A 20,819-nucleotide genomic window follows, 5' to 3' on the forward strand; every position below is an offset into this window, starting at 1 on the left:
AGTGGCTGTGAAATAGGGTCATTAAAAAAATGGCATTTTTTTTCCCATTTTTTTTCAATGGCTTCAAAATAAACATTGGGAGAGTACGTCTATACTTTTTTTTTTTAATTTAGCAACTTTTCTTTCATTTTTCTGTATTCATTAAAAAGACTAGGTATTTGTCATTTTTGTGTAGTGCTACTAAAAAATTCAAGAGTATGAATTATGATTGCTGGGCATATCTGACAGAAACATCAAAGACCTAGTGTTTGAACATGGTATCACAGGAGGAAATAATAGCCAATGCTTAAAAGTATTGATGATATGTTCATAACCCAAATCTGAAAAGAATAAGTAAATACACAAAGGGAAAATATGTTCTTCTTTAGAGAAAAAAATACTTGGATCTGATTCTGTAACAGAGATCAAGGCACCATTTTTATGCTTTATTTACTGAATCCATAAAAGTACTTTAAATTTTTATCGGAAAAAGTACAAATATAATATTTTAATTGTTTCTAAGTTGCCTCATTGTTTGATGATGATATGCCTCTTTTGAATTTATTCACTAAAGAAATTGTGCTTTACTATCCAGTGGGTTGGCCTTCCCAGGTGGCTCAATGGTAAAGAATCCACCTGCAATGAAAGAAACATTGGTTTGATCCCTGGGTTGAGAAGATCCCCTGGAGAAGGAAATGGAAACCTACTCCAGTAGTCTTGCCTGGGAAATCCCATGGACAGAGGAGCCTGGCCGACTACAGTCCGTGGTTGCAAAAGAGTCAGACACGACTTAGCAACTAAGCAACAATAATTCAGTGGCTTATTACAAAAGATACTGGAACTAGTCCCATTGGAGATTCTAGTTCTTTATCATTCATCACCCTCGGCCCCTACATCTGTGTCACTTCTGGATGAAAATTATATAACCCTATATAACATTTCAGAGTGGTCTAGCTAATCAGATTATCTGTTCTCATGCCAACAGGAAATCCTATTCAAAAGACATGGTTGGGCAAAGCTTTTGCATAGTGAATTGCTAAGGAAGAAAGAGCAGAAATGAAGACATGCTTGCTGGAAAAGTGGGCAAGATTGTGTCAGTCACCTTACTTAATCTGCAAAAACATACTGAGGTAGATATTGCTTCTCTCATTTTGTGTTTGAAAAAAAGTAAGGCTTACAGAGTTTGAGTGATCATCTAAAGGAACATAGCTAGTTAAGCCCATATCCTGCCCAGTAAGTGGGCAGGAACACTGACCCACAGTTAGAAACTGTGTTTGATACACATCCTCAGAAGGAAGTTGAAGGAGGGAGTTCAAAACAAGTATCTTAACGAACCGATAACCTTGTTGAACCTGAGATCATCAGTGCCTAGAAGCTGAGCAGAAGAGCAGAAGCTAAAAGTAAAATAGACTCAACTAGAGTAGAGTAAAATAGTTTAATGGAAGTTACCACGAAGTTAGAGTTGATGCTTTTTATAAGTGACTCATTCTGTCATTTATAGTACTAATTAAATTACCTTTTTTTAAAAAAAAAATCAGGCTTATTAGAGTTTTCCTATATTTCAATAATTCTTCAAAAGTAGTTAATGACACACCTTGATAGAAGCAAAAGATAGAAATAGTATAATGAACTAAAATAGAAATGGTTCCTTCCCACAAAAAACTTAAAGTCTTTGGGTATGGGTGTGAAGCTGATTAAACAAATATTAATTCAACAAAGGGTGGGTGCATAGTCCCCCATCTTTGCCTCCTGGTGTTCATGACATTATGAGGCTCACTATTAAGAACTATGGGTATGACCTGTGACTTTTCATCAAGAATAATGGATTCAAGTGAAATAACAAAGTGGAAAGAATTGAGAGAGGGAAAATGGACCAAAACCTAGATGTTTGATAGTAAACAAGAGCTAAAGAAGGCAGAGTTGTTGATAGATTTTGTTAGGAGTGAGATATTGAGTGGATTGAAATACTGAAAAAAATGAAATTAGAGACTCAGAAAGGGTGAGGAGTTTCAGTTTCATCAACCTGGTTATTGAACTCATTAAGAGAAGTAGAGTAAGAGCAACAGAAGAAAAAAAACAATGACTCTTTATAGAGGCTTTTTATAGCCCCTAATAATTATCACTCTGGGTCAGAGTGCTTCAGAGCCGGAGGATCAAATGTATGGCAGGAAAGTCTAATATCTAGATGTGACAGTAACATCACTGAATTCTGTTACCAAAGCAATAACTTGAAGAAAATATTCATCAGAAGAATTCAACAAACCATAATACAGACACTCTTACAATTATGAAAAAATAGGATGGAGGAGATATTCCATGTTGTGTGTGCTTCAGAGTCCTGAAGTCAGTAGTGGTTAATTGTCTCTGTTACTGATTTTTCATATGATGCTTTTCTTCGTTGAATATTTATTCTGATATAAAATATTAATAATTGTCATATTCTTGTAATCGTTTGTCATGTCTATAATCTTAATGAAATTCTAAATGTTATTTCAATGAAAATGATTGAAGCTTTCTAAATTTAATCACTCTATACTTTTACATGATAAAAAGTAATAACTTAAATGGGGTATTACAACAAGAGAATGACACTTTGTCTTATTAAAGTTTCTTTTTACACTTAATTCCTTGTGAAGTAAAAAAATCTTAGGATCTCTTCTTTAATTTCTGAATATTCTGAATATTTTCATGATAAACACCATCAATGATATATTTTTAATATAAGAGCCCATACTCATATAACTTTTACCATAACTAGATTAAAATTTTGAAAATCATTGTTAATTTAAATAAGAAAAGGAAAACATATTTTATTAAGATAATATGTTTGAGAGATAAAGTCTTTTCCCCATATTATTTTCCAAATAATAAAAATGAACAATGTGAAAACAAGTGATTGACTGTCCTCAAACCTTAAGCAAAGATCTTGTAAAAATACTCCAAAACAGTTTGACTTAGGAATATATGGGTTCTTCTTGATTTAGGCTGTCAAAAGTTGTTTTGTTAATTCTGAGAGCAACAAAAACAAATGTTAATTGAGATTTCATTATGAGTCAGACATAGTTCTAAACAATCACTTACTCTTCAAAAGAATCATATGATGTAGATAGTGTTATCATCCTCATTATACAAATGAGAAAACTGAGGTTCCGAGACTGTATAAACAGTTGAAGATAAGACAATTATTGGTCCTTGAAGCCCAAATGTAGATATGGACCATCATGACCAAGTATATTCATAAACATATGCAAAATCACCTGAGACAGGTTTTTTTTTTTTTTTAATTCATCAGAGATTCTTAAAAAAAAAAGCAATATTCCTTCGATTACTTAAATACTACACTTGGGGTTCTGACCTAGCAAAACACGAGGCTAAATGACAGCCACATTCTATTTATATACAATGTTTCTCCTGCAAAAAAAAAAAAAAAATTATTCCTTCTGATCTTTGATAATCTCTGTAGTCATTTCCTCTTCTTTAAAATGTGTGAACCTATGGATCTAATGATGGGTTCACAAAGAGTCGGACATGACTGAGTGACTGAACTGACTGACTGACTGATGGATATAATACAGTGAATCTGAATAAGCATATCAATCATATATTACACCTTGAAGCCTCGACAAATGAAATGGGGGCTGTTTAAAGTCAATAAAGAAATGATTATTTCAAAGAATACTTATTCAAACTCAAAATGCATTTCAAAAAACCTTGGGGAAAGTTAAATTCATTTTAAGACCCTCACCACTTGGAATACAGGAAAGGTAAATCAAAATGCAAAAGAAATGTAATATAAATGAAACTTTAGCATGAATTCTAATAAGCAAATATTCTAAAGCTAATGAAGTAAAATTAAAAACCATTAAATTAGCTTATAAGTAGCTATTATCACAATAGGCTCATACATCATATCTATGAGCTGAATATGAATAATAACAATTAAGATGCTATCTCATCATACTTGGGTAGAAATTTTAATCTCTTGCCATCAAAAATTAAAAATCAAACAGGGAGTTAATTTACTTGGAATGAAGATATTAGCAGAATTTTGAGAGAAGTTGTTGGAAGAGATCCAATAAATAATAAAAAGTAAAGATTTTAACAGGCTTTTTGTTCTTTGAACATCATAAATTTCCTAAAAGGATTTTCAAATAAGTATTATCAAATGGAAAGCAGCACTTATAATAAAGGCATCTTTGAGACGTGATATTCAGATTCAGTAAGAGGAATCCACCAGGGATCCACTGAATATGGTTTTGGATGCTAAGAGTTATAAAATGAAATATCCAAATGCTCCTTGATCTCCTTAGCAAGCCTTTAATGGCAGAATCTCCAGTATGAATCCCTAAATATTTCATGCACTGAATTAATTTAAATTATTCTGCAAGCCCCTTACCTCTCCTCACCCCATAACTCACCAAAACTAAACAAAACAACTTATCCTAGTTTTCCTGACTTCTGTTAAAAATGCAATTAATTATTGGAACACAATCCAACATATAAAGAAATTAGATCACAGTCTTTTCTAAGAATATTTGCATAAAATCTGCTTTCATAATGTCTTTTATTTGGCAGTTTATTACCATACATTTAATAATTTAAGTCTGTGCTTAGAAATGTAAACTTGATTGGGAGCAAGTTTCTTCTTTTTCCCCTTTTCCTTTTCATCTTCTCTTCCCTCTTCTTCATTTTCTTCTTTCCTACCCTCCCACCCCTCTTCTCTTATTTTTCTTTCTGTCTTTGTCTCTTGAGGTCTCAAGTTAGAACTAAATACAATTGTCTTACTGCTTACATGACTTCAAAAAATGTGTTGAATCAACAAAACTGTTACAGCATTACAAAAAATAGAACATTTGGGGTACAGCATAATTGTTTATTTTTAAACAAAATCTGTAATAGCAATTGCAGATAAATTTGAATGTCTGCCATATCCTAATGTCCTCTATAAGCTAGTGTGTATGTGTTAGTCACTCAGTCATGTCTGACTCTTTGTAACCCATGGACTATAGCCCACCAGGCTCCTCAGTCTGTGGAATTCTCCAGGCAAGAATACTGTAGTGGGTTGCGGTTTCTTTCTTCACCTCTATAAGCTAACCTCAAGTGAAAGTGTAGTACTTAAAACCCTCATCAAATAATCAGGTTTCACAGAATCAAAGTTCCTCAAAGGTGGTTTTATTCAGGACATAATGAGAAATTTATTCATTCAGGACATAATGAGAAATTTATTCATTCACATCGCTTTTATATAGTCTTAATTTCCATAATAAAATTTTTTGGCAGCTGAACTTTAAGAAATGGGAACAGGATACTTTCATACTTGAGAAAAGGCAAATATGAGAAGATTACAGTAAAGTTTGTTACAAATTTGTCTCAACTTACTGGGCTTTACTGTATCTACCTATTATCAAAAAAAAGCGGAAGGGAAGAGGGTCATCAGACTCATCAATATGCTTGATGATGCATAGATTTCCATTAAACTGGTTCTGAGTTATCCTTATCAGCAGTTTGCTTTTTTCAAAGCTTCATATTTATTACAGGAGAATCAGAGTTTAAAAACTGGAAGCGAATCTTAGAGATGTCCAGGTGTAACTATTTATTTTTTGCATAATCAAACCAAGACCTGGAAAGGTGTTGAGACTTGAGCCCCTTTCTTTTTAAGGTAAAAATTAAAACTTCTAACTTGAAACACAAGGACCTCGATGGTCCTGCCTAGAACACCCCACTGTTCCCTTTCAGTTTCAGCCTGACTAAAAGTTAGGATTTCTCCAGTCAGTTCATGTATCACCTCCTCAGCAAAAGGTTTCTCCAACTTCTCTCTCTCTTTTCCCTCTCACACTGAATGATAAATTCCAAGAAGATATTTCTGAATTCCCGGTGTTTTCATACTGCTTTGCCTAGTAGATGCTCAAGAAATATGTTTGTAGTTGATTAATGAAACAACGGTATGCCATTTGAGTAACAGCATCATTTGAATAGACATCAGTCTTTAATTCTCCCCTCATTCCTGTCCCTCTAGCCAAACTTTTCTCTATGTCCTCCCAGTTCATTCAGTCAGTTCATTTGCTCAGTTGTGTCTAACTCTTTGTGACCCCATGCACTGTAGCATGCCAGGCTCCTCTGTCCATGGGGATTCTCCAGGCAAGAATACTGGACTGGGTTTCCATGCTCTCCTCCAGGTGATCTTCCCAACCCAGGGATCGAACCCAGGTCTCCAGCATTGCAGGTGAATTCTTTACTGTCTGAGACATCAGGGAAGCCCTAGAAGCCTACAATGTCTCATCACCTCCTCTGCTGCTCCCCTGCTTTAAATTGTTGTCACTCTTGTCTTCTTTCCTCAATGGCTCCCCAGCAGGTTTCCCAAAGTCCACCATTACCCTCTTACCACCCGTTCCCAAGAAAATCACCAGAATGATCATTTTAAATTTGCTGTATCATGCCACTTTTCAGGCAAAATAGGAATGGATCCCAAGTCTTTACATTGCCTTATAAGGATCTGCATTTCCTGGACCATTTTGTCTCACTAATATGCAACTTGCTTAATCTGTTCCAGCCATGCTGGCTTTCTCAACACACTCCTATCTTTGAGCTTTTGATAAAATACTTCCACTGCCTGGAACCCTATTCACTAAATAATTGTTTGGCCCACTCTTGACCTCCTTCATCTCTTCATCCATATCATATTTCCCAATGATGAGCCTTCCTGAATGCCTTTTGAATACTGTGCATGGCCAAGTTTTCCAGAGTATTCTTATACCCCTTTTTCTGTCCTGTTTTTCCAATTATCCATAGAACTTATCAATTTCAAATGTATCATGCAATTTGCTCTGAACATAATCCAGCTGTCCTTAATGGAATGTAAACTCTACAATAGGAAGGATTCTTTGCTTTATTTATCCATATATCCAAAAGATTTTTTAAAAATGCCTGGACTATAGTAGATGTTCAATAAATGTTTCCTTAATGAATGTATATGTGGCACAGGGACATAATTCAGCCATGTCTGAAAGGATTTTAAGTCAAAATTTTTCCATAATGTTCAGTGACAATATTAACTTCTTTTCATGTACAATTATATACTTTTTTTTTTCCATCTTTCTTTTTAGTTATTCCAAGCTCTATCCCTCTGTAATCGGCCAAGGTGTTTCTTCTAGCCTCCACTGACAGTCTTTTCTAAGCAAGCAATCCAGTAGGATGCCAAATGCAAACAAGGGTGGGTTTGAGCAACTCTGACTTCAGGGAAGTAAGATCAGTTGGGTATGACATGAGCATGGTTGCACAGTATATAAGTATCCCAGTAAATTTTTAGGTCATCTCTCACAGTGAAATATTAATATTGCTAAGCTACCATGCAGAAGGAGAAGAAAGGCTTGGGAAAGAGGAACACAATTGCTAAAATTCAAGCTGTTATTAGAACAGGAAAGGTGGAGCTACTGCATAGGAATGAGGATCAGGGAAAGCAGTAGATATAAACTATAACAAGTGACAAAAAGCAAAAACAGAAGCTCAACTAAAAATAAGAGAAGGAGCAGGGAGAATCTAAATCTAAGCAGTTAGTAAAGACCATATTTGAAGGAAAAGTAATCTTATGGCTAAGTGATAGAACAGACTCAAAGGTGCTAATGATGATGAAAATCTTGACAAAATGGGATGTTTCAGCTTGTGAACTGTGCATTCATTCCTTGTCAGCAATGAGTTTCCAAGCATGACTATTTCAAGGCTCAATATGGTCATAACATTAGACAGGTAAAATATTACCAACTCACTATTAGTAAAGAAGGTCTTTATCAATTCTTAATTTGTTAAAAAAAATATTCACAATTGCTCTGCTCTGTTCTAAGTCAACTGATTTAATGCTGTTTTGGAAAGGAGTTTGAGGAGTTACGGGGATTCAATTCCTTTTCATCCACTCATTTGCCCAGTCATATGGAAATATCGTTATGAGAGAGTGCTTTACTTGGTTCTGATACATATTCAATTACATCTTCAAATCTTATTCAAAAGAAGGCTTGTTAAAATATGTCCAGTGAGCTAACACTATGATAAGCATAGTTACAAAAATTCCTGATATTATAAATTTTGGTTACTGAAAACTGTTTCCTGAAGATTCAGAATAGTATATTGTCTTTACTCAAGCTAAATCAATATTTTCTTGGTGTGAAAGCTTCATTAACAAAAATTTTCTGCTTATCATTTCTTGAAATCTATTATTATTTTAAAATATTGGTTTATAACCCTCTATGGTGATACTGATGCTAAAATCATAAAACATATCAAGATTTCTGAATTTAGGACTTTAGAAAGAACTATTTGCAATGTTGATTAAAATACTCACGAAGGATTTTTAAAGTTGTCTATAGCTGGTTTTCATGGATATATTTAGTCTTTGTAGAAGCATATGGAAATGCATATTTAATTTGACAGTATTTTGCAAATCATACTCACTTCAGAGTAACTTGCAAAGTAGAAATGCTTTTATATGCTAGAAGATGGTTTGTCTATTATGCTGAGAATAAAGAAAGAGCCATGTATTCAACAACAAAATAAAGATATATATATATATTCTCAGGCATTGTGGATTATGATAATAAAGGAAGATCAGAAGGACAATGTCCCTGTACTTTAACATTTAGAATTATGTTATAGTCAATTTTTCAAGCAATCACACTGGACATACTAAAATGAATCCTCACAAAGATCACAGGCACCCTTAGGGGGAAAAATAAAAGATTCAAATGGTCATTTTCTGTCTAGGTTTCCATACTAATGCCAGATCTTCTGAGACTTTGACCAAATCTGATTGGGACAGAGATTTAGAAGAGAGTAAAGGCAATCAATCTTTACATGAACTTATCATGATGAAGACAAACCTCAACACCAGAAAAAAGGATAATTTCTACTCAATCAAATTCTATCCTCTGGGGTGGAGTTAAAAACAAGTGACCAAAGAGAAACTGACTCATAGGAATTCAGACCTTTGTTTTGAGTCATGCATTACAAGCTTTCTTGTGGCCTGTGAAGTCAGCCCAGCTCAGTGCTGGAGGCAGCAGGACCCAGGGGCTCTTGTGCAATGAGTAGTTTCCCATGCTGCCCCACACAACATGTATCACTGCACCTCTTACAGAGTCAGATGGATCCATGTGTTTTCTCAACAGGAACAAATGAAGTTTAGTAATAGCTCTTCATATTTTATATTAAAAAAGAAACTTTTCGTATTCTGAAGGTCATTTTAGGGACAAAACTTGAAGTAATTAAAACAAGAGCTGAAGCTCTTTGACAAGTTTACATTTTGTGTCTAAAGGATTCACTGACCTGATAAATCTTCAGGGACACTAGACTGCAATTTTCGAAGAGAAAATAAATTTTGAGGTTTCAAAGGACTTCAATTTTCTCATATTAGTGATTATGTCATCATTATCTGAGAATAGTGATTTGCAAACAACATTGACTTTAATGTAGTTTTATACTGATAATTACTCTTCCTGTTTTCTTTTTAAGAGTCAGGATTCCTTTATCTCTTGAGTTGAGAAAATCAGATTATTTATTGAAATTATTCTTGAATGTGAGCATGCCTCAGTGCATAAACATTATTTTTATGATCACAGCTTAAATTCACCACACTCAACAATTATCTGGATGATTTGCATAATAAAAAGTCAAGCTGTGAAGGTGAGGGATCCTAAAATGGTTTCTGAATGAAGATAGGAATGATATATGTGTCATGAATCCATAGGTGAGTTTTCTCCAATCATATTGTCTTCCTTTGGATCCTTTACAATGAGGATTTGGAGACTAGGATTTCTCATAGGTATAAGCCACTCACGAGCATGGCTCTGGAACTAAGTGAGAATATGAAGCAAACCTGCTTTTACTACCGTTTATAATTTCTAAAATACTGTAGAAAAGAGATAAAGAGCAAGATTATGATACAGGCAGACTTTTAAATGTTAAGTCAATAACTCAGATTCCATAAGAATTCTATCAAGTGTATAAAAAGATCACTTGACATATCCTTTAAAGAAAAGCCATTTAAGTAATTCATTATACTTCCTTAAATTTATGAAACTAATCGAGTGAAATCTCTCTCATAGGCAACAATTTCAGCTTTCAAAGTAACATTAAATTTATGCCCTTAGTTAACATAGCATTCCATTTTGCAGAGGAACAGTATCTGTAAATTTTGCCACAAACTTCTTCAAGCTTGTCCAAAGAAGCTCTGAGTTATCTATCCCTTCACTGTTCCTATGGTGATACATGAGAATCCACCCAGCAGTTATTTAGGAATTGCCTTGTGGCACATATTCTAACCCTATATTACCTATCATTTAAATTGTTTATTCAACCATTGAAACATCTCCAATGGGTTGTATGATTAAAAAAAAAAAAAAGCAGCGTCCTATATTTATTTCTATCTATGAAAGTTTCCTATACGAAAATAAATGTTGGTTATATTTGCTTATGCCTCCTCAAATGACTGAGAAACATTCTCTTTACTTGATAAAGCAGTGAGCACCTTAGAAAGGATATTTGTGTTGGAGTAGGATAAAATGGAAGCTTCATCATGCTTAATTCCTAAGACTGGAAAGATATATGGATATATTAGAAGTCCTCATTATTTGCTAGGCTTCCTTTGTGACTCAGCTGGTAAAGAATATGCCTGCAATGTGGGGGACCTGGGTTTGATCCCTGATTTGGGAAGATCCCCCGGAGAAGGGAAAGGTCACCTACTCCAGTATTCTGGCCTGGGGAATTCCATGGACAAAGGATCCTGGTGAGCTAGAGTCCATGGGGTCGCAGAGTTAGGCATGACTGAGCAACTGAGCACGCATGAAATACTGGGAAAGGTCTTTTAAAATAGATCTATTTTAAACCAGTAACCATACTTTTGTAGTAAATAATGAAGGAAAAAATAAAAGTTTTGATTGGGATGCTTTTGAAAAATAAAACTTTAAATTGTATAACAAATTTAATTTATAATTTGATAAAACATTAAAATCATAACATGCAAATATTAAAAAGAATGAGTAGTAAATCAAATGTTGATTTTTTTTTTGGTGTACTTGACAAATGTCATGGTAGCAAGCTAGAATCTTTTTGTGTTATGTTTAACTTTTTAGCATGAGCATAAAGATGATCATTTTCACAAAAGTTTGGAATCATCAGTTCCTCTTAATCCCTCATATTCCAGTCATTTGATTTTGAAGTACCACGCCTAATTTTCTCTACTTCATTTGTTAATGCTTTTGACTGTAACATATTCTCATTGTTCATGATTTGAGATTCAGCAGTTCTTCAGTATAACTTGCATCATGAAATGCTGAATCTCTTGAAAAATTTTACTTTACAATTCATTTGCATACAATTTTTACTGTGTTATAACATTCTATAATCAGCAAGGGACCAAAATATTTTTTATAATAATGCATAGAGATAAATGTTAATACTAATTGAGAAAGAGTGTTTGGTAAAGGTTAATTTTATAAGTGAGTAGTTCACAGTTTTTACTTTCCTACATTGTCATGTATCTTTCCGGACTAGAATAATACTTTGATAATCAGAAGCTCTTGCAATTTGCAATCAGATAAAAGTAAGGGATAGAGAGTAAGCAAGTGATAAAGCTAGAAATACAGTTAGTATCTTCTGCAAATGTCTGTTGTTGACATCATTACAGTGGATGAGATACACCTGAGTTAAAAGGACTAAGGGTTGAGGCATTGGGAGAATCAATGAAAAAGTGAGAGAGTAAACTTTATCAAATACAGAAAAGCAATCAAATACATTGGAGCAGAAACAAGGGGAAATGATTCACTGGAAGATTAGGGCTGTGGGAGGTAACATAGGGTTGTGGGAGGTAACATTAAGGACAAAGGGCTGGCCAAGTTCATTTAATACGGCTGTCTGATAGGGCAGGAAGTTGTGGCTAAGATGCCGTCCACGTTAATTCATACTGAACATCCAACTCCAGAAACAAGCTAAATGTGTAGAATAAATGCCCTGGGAGGTGTGAGTCATAGTTTAACTAAGGATTCTGTGAAAAGTTGCACTGAGAAATATATTGATATTGGCCTACCCCATTTGCGAGTATCTGGAGTCTTGTGAATTCACCCACCTTACTACCACCACTGACACTCCCTCATTCTCCCAGTCTTTAATACCAAGACCTCATACAGATACTAGAGAAAGATGTGATAAGTAGTAAGTCAGAAAGAATCACAGAAACCAAAACAGCGTTTAAATTATAGATGAGTTTGGGTTTGTGGTTTTCTCCAGCATTGCTTAGAGAAGGAAGTATAATCAGATATATCATCATCACACCCCAGAACAAGTAAATGATCTCTCTATATAACAATTGTTCTGTTGGGTCAAGTGTGAAACATACTTATAATTTTTAAGCCATTTTTATAAATTTTCTTAATGCTTATTTTTATCCTTTCTTAGACTTTCTTTTGTTGTTTTATGTGTCCATTTTTTAAGTTCCCAAATAATAATAATAGTAGTAATAGTCTATACTTCTGAGTTCTAAAATTTGCCTTTCCCATGCACTGATGTCAGCCAGCCTCTTCTACTGGTTCTTTTTAACCTGCAAATTACTTATTACAATAAAGGAGATGACTCAAGCTCTTAATAAAGGCTTAAAAATGTCATCTCTACTTAAAGCCTTCAATCAAATACCTCTAATAACTGTTTATGGAAATGTGTTGGCGTTATTTGAAATTCTAGCATTTTCAAAAAATTATCGGTAGGCTCCATTCTTGACCACTCAGAAAACTTGAAAAAAAATACTAGGTGAAGCAAGAATTTCAGGAGATCTAATATATGAGAGCATTTGAAAGATTCTTTATGCCTGCATGGAAAGTGAGGAACAGCAATTTTCTAGTATCTATGATTTCACTGGATAGAGTAAAAAAAAAAAGTCAGCCACAGAAAGAATCTTAATGACTCACTCCTGTTTCTTGCTGCTGCTACTGCTGCTGCTAAGTCACTTCAGTCGTGTCCGACTCTGTGCGACCCCATAGACGGCAGCCCACCAGGCTCCCCCGTCCTTGGGTTCTCCAGGCAAGAACACTGGAGTGGGTTGCCATTTCCTTCTCCAATGCATGAAAGCGAAAAGTGAAAGTGAAGTCCCTCAGTCGTGTCTGACTCTTAGCGACCCCTTGGACTGCAGCCTACCAGGCTCCTCTGTCCATGGGATTTTCCAGGCAAGGGTACTGGAGTGGGGTGCCATTGTCTTCTCCGCCTGTTTCTTGCTAGAGTCTCTCTAAAAAAACCAAGAAGTGATGGGTGGTGTCTTGAATTGCAGTCTGTGGGCTTTTACAAAAGAATCATTTTACAGGCCTCACATACGTTTGAATCTTCTAAAATAAAAAAGTTAAGTATTGATCTAAAGTTTTTCAGAAAGGTCAACACTTTTATTTATTTATTTATTTTTAGGTCAACACTTTTAAAGTTAAAAGAAAAATGCAAGATTTTTAAGGACCTGCAATACACGAGACTTGGTTTCAATCCCTGGGTCAGGAAGATTCCCCTGGAGAAGGGAATGGCTCCCACACCAGTAATATTTTCTTGCCTGGAAAACCCCATGGACAGAGGAGTCTGGCAGGCTACAGTCCATGGGGTCACAAAGAGTTGGATATGACTGAGCAATTAATGCTTTCACTTGAAGGATTTTTTTAAAAGGTGATATATTTCTAATGTTTGAATTCTCACAGCTAAAAGTATTTCCTTCATAGTGCAGAGCAATAATTATTAACTGTATACACTAAAATTGTCAAACATGAAAAACAAAAAACACAAGATGACATTTACTCAGAACCAGTCCTTGTTAAGTATAATTCTTAGCTACAGATAAGGTTTAGAATATGATACTGGAATGAGAAAAACGTGATGATAAACTAGGAAAAGGTCAAATTATATTTGAGATTAACAATTTGAATTATAATGCGTAATACAGTAGATTGACACTGCCCTCTACTCATTATTTTTATTGGCAAAGGTTTCTTGGAAAAAGTCTTACGTCACCAATTTTGAACGATGGCCAAAATGCTTATTTAAATAAACAAACAAAAAATGGTGAAATTTCTTGGTACAGATGTAATTTGCCAGTTGCTAATGGGAACATCATATAAAAGATATTTTTAAATTTACACCTAATATTAAACTTTCAGAATTCAGGGTTACAAGTTCCAGGATCCACTCCCATAGTACCCTTCTTCTCAACTTTGATAAACATTTATGCATTTTGTTTAACATTGTACCTAATATGCACCTGATGTTAACTTCCACCTCCATCCTGTCCTACCTCTTTATTAAACACTTTGGTTACATGATTATTGCACTATAAATATATGGTCAAATGATAGGGAAAAAAAAAAAAACCTATACTTTAAGCAGGGATAAAGAATGAATGGACCAGGAAAGTTATGTGTACTATTTATTTGAAATAACATGATTTGCCACTAGATGTCACCCTTTTTTTAAGCACTAAGTTTACTTCATAAAGTTAACAATAGTAGTTACATTGCACTTAGGGAAGTTGGTACCAGTGGAACTAGTCCCTCTAATATCACATAAAAAGAAGCTTTAACAACTGATAAACAAAGAAACAGCAACCAGGGTTTCCTGTAAGAAGGACTACGTGTGTCAGACTGATTTGAGTCTTGTTGATCTCCAAACTAGATACTTAAAATGCAACAGAAGTTAATAGCATGTGATTTTCAAACTGTACAAGTAGAAGATTGTACAAGCATGGCTCTTGTACAAATATAAAGTGAACACATATAAAGATCTCAATCAACTCATAATTAGCAGATGAGCCAGTAAGATGGTGAGGCCAGTATAAGAGAGAATTTTAGGAATAGAGGCTTACAGGGTCAGTCTGAGCGTGGCCTTAGGTACAAAATTCTTTAATATCGCAAAGGTCACAAACCATAACCTTTAAGGGTATGTTTCCTGCTTGAGGGGAAATGATCTCTACTTGTCAAAATTCTACAAGTTAACATGCAACTTCACAGTAAGGCAAAAAGATACTTACCCTAAATGTATGGATCACCTATCATGCTTCAGTGGCTGTGCTGTTTTACATTCATTATCCCATTTTAATCTCACAATGTCTTTCTATGAGGTAGATGCTTATGTTCTCTTTATCAAGAGACATCAAAAGATGTCCGAGAAATCAAGAACATTCTTCAGGACCAGCAGGTGAGTGATCAGGTTGGAATGTAAATCTGCTCTCTCTGCATGGTCTTTCTTCTGGGAGCACAAACTTAAAACTTACCTCCTGGAGAAGGAAATGGCAACCAACTCCTGTATTTTTGCCTGGAAAATCCCATGGACAGAGGAGCCTGGTAGGCTATAGTCCATAGGGTCACAAAGAGTTGGACACAACTGAGCGACTTCACTCACTGGGTCTAGAGGATGTTGGGATTGTACAAGATGAGGCATGTGCAGGCACACTACAACCCTTCTGCTCTCTCCTGTTCCTCATCCATGAAGGGCAAATAATGGTGAAAGAACTCTGAAGTGCAATAGAGAGGCTGTAAAATCAGAGTTTAGCTGCTAATGCTTGCGTTCTCTAGAATTTGTGTACATTACTTACCATACCCCTGCTTCCCTTTGCCGATTCCTCTAGTGCAGTTTAAATAAGTGGAGAGTTGGAAATGCTCAGGGTGGTGAGACTTTACACAAACGCAAGCAATATCTTACATACCATCTATGTGGAAAACACTTAGGCTAGGTAAAATGTTATCAATGGGGTTTTTTTATAAAGGAAAAAAAACAGACCTTTTAAAACTTTCATGGTAGTCCTATAATATACTTTTTACATTCTTTTCAGATAATTTGGAACAAGGGGAGAAATCTAATTTTGTTGTTTAGTTGTTTAGTTGTTATAGTAGTAGCCATGAGTAGCTACTCATGAGCTGCCTCATGGACTGTACCCCTCCAAGCTCCTCTGTCCATGAGATTTCCCAGGCGAGAAAACTGGAGTGAGTTGCCATTTCCTTCTCCAGGGGATCTTCCCGACCCAGGGATTGAAACTGCATCTCCTGCTTGGCAGGTGGACTCTTTACTGCTGAGCCAACAGGGAAGCCCATAGCTAAGATATTCTTTGCAGAATTTGGAACAAGGGGAGAAATCTAATATATTCAAGGTAGATGAGTGCCTAACAAATATCTGTCTAAAAATGTTCTATTGAATTTTAAAACTTTAAAATCTTGAAGAAATTTGGATATAATTAAATGAGCTGTAGAAAATCATCTTAAATTTGTATGATTTATATTCAGAGAATCTCAAAAACATGAGGGGCTCCAAGCTTTGTTACTAATTTGCTTTCAATTCTCATAAAGATTATACCATTCAGCCAGTGACTGAGAAGATTCAGAAAATTAATCAAACATTATTATATTACCTATTAGGAGTCTAGACAGTCTCCTCATCACACACATTCTGATACAATTTTGAAAGGATTTTTTTTTTTTACAGAATATTATTTTTTTCTCCATACTAGATAAAAATAATAGAAACACTTAACAGTTCCCCAGTCAAATAAAAATGTTAAATTTGTTGGTGTATCACATTTGCATTTATACTTGCTCTAAAAAATGAAGAGTGCTATATAAAAATTGAAGAATATTTCTTTTTATGTAGTCAGTCTGTTGTTCAGTGTTCAGCTTCTTCAGTTTTCATGGATTATAAAATCTTTTAGGACAGAAGATATTCCTTACAAGACCATATTATAAGTTTCCAGCTTTAAAGGTAGATGTAATCTTAATAATCACATACCACTTTTAAGCTCTATTAGGCACAGCTCTGGTTGCCTTTGATTTATTCATCAATGTGAGAAACCCGGACTTCTCTAAAGTCTAATTTTTGAAAAAAAGTTAAGTAGTCTCTTTGCATTAAACCATCTGCTCTACGTGATTACAGGGACTCGTTTTTAGCATTGAAGCTTCCCTTTTATGATTAAATTTCTTGTTCAACTAAGTGAACTCTTTGGAAATCATTTATTTCCGATAAAGCATATCATTGTTCACAGAGTAATAAAATAGTTATAATCAACCCAGATTCTTATTGGATAGCATCTTAAAGAACACATGTAAGTTTAGCACACTAATTAATTCAAATTCATTTATCCACCACCAAAGAAAATCTGAAGATAGTACTCACCCAGGTTTAATTGTATAGGCATGTTTTTCATGGACAAAGGCACCAGCAAGACCTCCTGCTCCTGTATTTAAATACTGGATTGAGAGTAAATTAAACTGTGTAGGTTTGCCTAAATATATATGTTAAAAATAATAATTTTACTTTTTTGTTATGAAACCAGCTTTGATAAGATCAAAATGTGTGATTATTTTAACTTTTATTATAAAACGGAATTTGGGGTTACTTTGTTCAAAGAAAAGCAATGAAATGCAGCATTATTAATTGAGAATAAATAGTTATTACTATTTTGGCTAGTTTTTGCCTGAACTGGTAGATAACAGCTCAGTTCTACTGCCAGTTATTTGATTTCAAAGATCATTCATGTCAATGATTTTGCCACAAAATATTTAAATAATAATGAAAGATTATATTTTTAAAATGCTTAAAATCACTTCTATTTCTATGCTCCCTGTCCATAAACTTGTCTTCATATATCAATCTAAAGTTGATTCCATAAGAATTATCTTTAACTTATGTAGAAATTTCTCAACATATTAACAAAAACTAGATTAAATTTGAATTAAGTTCTAAGTATGGAGATTTTGTCCAGAACTTCCTGATTTTTTTCATAGAAATTAGAGAATTAAAGGAATAAATACTCTATAAAGGATGGAAATACCAAAACTTAATAACCTATACTATTCATTAAGTGATTCTACAATTAACTAAAATCACAAAATACAGTAATGAAGGAAATGAGGAAAGTAATTCAAATACCTAAAATTGGTCACTGATCCATTTTTACATTTAGATTAATGTTAGTGTGGACTAAAAGGATATAAATATGTTAACCAGTCTGTTGATACCTTGTAGGAGCACCAGCAGGCAAAATCAACTCCCCAGTCATGTAAGTGAAGTTCAACATTTCCAACTGCATGTGCTAGATCAAAGCCAACAAAACAACCCTGGGGAAGAACATAATAACATTTTGAATTTGCTTAATGATCCAAAATAACAAATACAAGTATATTTAGGAAAATTGTTGACAAAATGCTGTACCATAAATTCAGTTCTTCTTTTGGTACAATAACTGACAAAATGTGAATCATAAAATCTTGGGCATTCTCAAGCCCCTTTCAGGTCAAAACAGTTTTCATACCAGGAAGAAGACATTCTTTGCCTTCTTCACTATGTTGACTTTTGCACTGATAATGCAGAAGCAATGATGGGTTGATGCTGGCATCTTTGCACAAGTCAAGGTAGTCAAAACTAGTACTGTCATGGTGTGCATTTGGTTACAGCATGAAAAGGTTAATTTGAGTTATATATCTCCTTGGTACAAGTATAAAAATAATACATTTGTATAAAGTGTATTACCTTAATTTTATACCTTAATTTTAATCAATACCTTAATCAATACCTTAATTTTATTCTTTTAAGGTTTAATATGGGAGTCATTCATAAAACATTTAGCAACATCCTGAAGTAGGATGTTTGCCTCAAAGGAATGCACTTATGCAATTATTTGAGTTGCAAGCTAACTTACCCACTTTAACTTCATAGAAAGCCATTTTTGCATGAAAGAGCAGCTTACAGACAAATGATAGTAAATCATACTTAGGCATTTGAGACATATTTTGGAAAATGAAGTGAGTTTATCAATTTGAGGAAAATAACTTGCAGGATTTGTTGCCAAAGGGAAAAATAGTTACCATGAGAAATTGGAGTTTTGGAAAAATTGTGTCCATTTCCATAAATATGATCATTTTCCAGTATTTAAAGATATTTATGGTGAGTTTAGAAGTAACATATAATTTTAAAAAGAACATATAATGAAATATGAAATAATTGGAAAATATACATAACAATGAATTGATATTTTCCAAATATCAAGACATATTGTTACATATTATGCATGGATAAAAGATCTATTCAAAATGAAAAGTCAGCCAATAGATTTAATGTAGCAATGCATAGAAAGATCACTGATTTGGTTTCACATTTCATACCACAAGTCCCAGGAAGTTTTCCTTGTCAAATTCTGGTATAGGATCAAAGAATATTCACAGTTAACTGAAAAAGCTATTATATTACTTGTACTTTTTCTGAATATATATCTGTAGAAGGTCCAATTTTATTCTTATATTTCACAAAGGAAAAAAATCAAGAGATTAAATGCAGAAGATATATAAAACCAGCTGCCTTCGTTAAGTCAAATAGCAAAGATTTATATTTCTGTATAAAATATATGCCAAATATAAAACATTCTTTTTGTTTCTTTTAGAAACTCCAATTTTGCCCCCAACAATGTAATATTTATGTCAGTATGTAATGGGTTTGTGTTTTTGTCCTAAATAAATAATATATTTTAAAGTTGTTTTTATTACAGATACAGTAAATATAGGTATACATAAACAATATTAAAACCTCTTTGAGGAGTTCAATGATTTTTAAGAATGTAAAAGTTTCCCATAATTGAAAAAGACACATGTACCCCAATGTTCATTGCAGCACTATTTACAATAGCTAGGGCAAGGTAGTGACCTCAGCTTAAACTAGAAGCATCCCTGCAACCAAGTCCTGCCTAGTTCAGTTGACATAAAGTTGACCAGGTGGCACTAGTGGTAAAGAACCCACCTGCCAATGCTGGAAATGTGGGAGACTTGGGTTCGATCCTTGGGTCAGGAAGATCCCCTGGAATAGGAAATGAGAACCCACTCCAGTGTTCTTGCTTGGAGAATCCCATGGACAGAGGAGCCTGGGTTGCACACAGTCCTTAGAGTTTCAAAGAGTCAGACACAGCTGAGGCAATTTCAGGTCAGTTCAGTTACTTAGTTGTGTCCGACTCTGTGACCCCGTGGACTGTAGCACACCAGGCTTCCCTGTCCATCACCAACTCCCGGAGTTTACTCAAACTCATGTCCATCGAGTCGGTGATGCCATCCAACCATCTCATCCACTGTCGTACCCTTCTCCTCCCGCCTTCAATCTTTCATAGCAACAGGGTCTTTTCCAATGAGTCAGTTGTTTGCATCAGGTTGCCCAAGTATTAGAGTTTCAGATTCAGCATCAGTACTTCCAATGAATATTCAGGACTGGATTCCTTTAGGATTAAATGGTTGGATCTACTTGCAGTCCAAGGGACCTTCTAGAGTCTTCTCCAACACCACAGTTCAAAAGCATCAATTCTTTGGTATTCAGCTTCCTTTCTAGTCCAACTCTCACATCCATGCATGACTACTGGAAAAAACATAGCTTTAACTAGACGGACCTTTGTTGGCAAAGTAATGTCTCTGCTTTTTAATATGATGTCTAGGTTGGTCATAGCATTTCTTCCAAGGAGCAAGCATCTATTAATTGCTTTTTTTTTTTTTTTTTTGCATTTCATGTCTGTTTTTTTTTTTCATTCATTTTTATTAGTTGGAGGCTAATTACTTTACAATATTGTAGTGTCTTTTGCCATACATTGACATGAATCAGCCATGGATTTACATGTGTTCCTCATCCCGATCCCCCCTCCCACCTCCCTCCCCATCCCATCCCTCTGGGTCTTTCCAGTGCACCAGGCCTGAGCACTTGTCTCATGCATCCAACCTGGGCTGGTGATCTGTTTCACACTTGATAGTATACATGTTTCAATGCTGTTCTCTCAGAACATCCCACCCTCGCCTTCTCCCACAGAGTCCAAAAGTCTGCTCTAT

At 34.6% G+C, this 20,819-nt stretch overlaps 1 protein-coding gene across 3 annotated transcripts in view; it reads right to left on the reverse strand.

Annotated features, from left to right (window-relative positions):
• The window catches only part of KYNU (kynureninase), a 119,448-nt gene that overhangs the window by 17,889 nt on the left and 80,740 nt on the right, over nucleotides 1-20,819 (reverse strand). For 2 of the 3 annotated variants that reach the window (XM_061135695.1, XM_061135694.1), the window contains 2 exons: nucleotides 17,985-18,083; nucleotides 17,140-17,213 (listed from right to left, as the gene is read on the reverse strand). In XM_061135695.1, coding sequence (XP_060991678.1) covers nucleotides 17,140-17,213; nucleotides 17,985-18,083 — 173 coding nt within the window. Of the gene's footprint in view, nucleotides 1-501; nucleotides 616-17,139; nucleotides 17,214-17,984; nucleotides 18,084-20,819 lie in introns of those variants that run through there. The other variant, XM_061135696.1, reaches the window with a different exon arrangement.

This window comes from Dama dama, chromosome 33 (assembly GCF_033118175.1).
Source record: "Dama dama isolate Ldn47 chromosome 33, ASM3311817v1, whole genome shotgun sequence".
NCBI classification, from domain to species: Eukaryota; Metazoa; Chordata; class Mammalia; order Artiodactyla; family Cervidae; genus Dama; species Dama dama.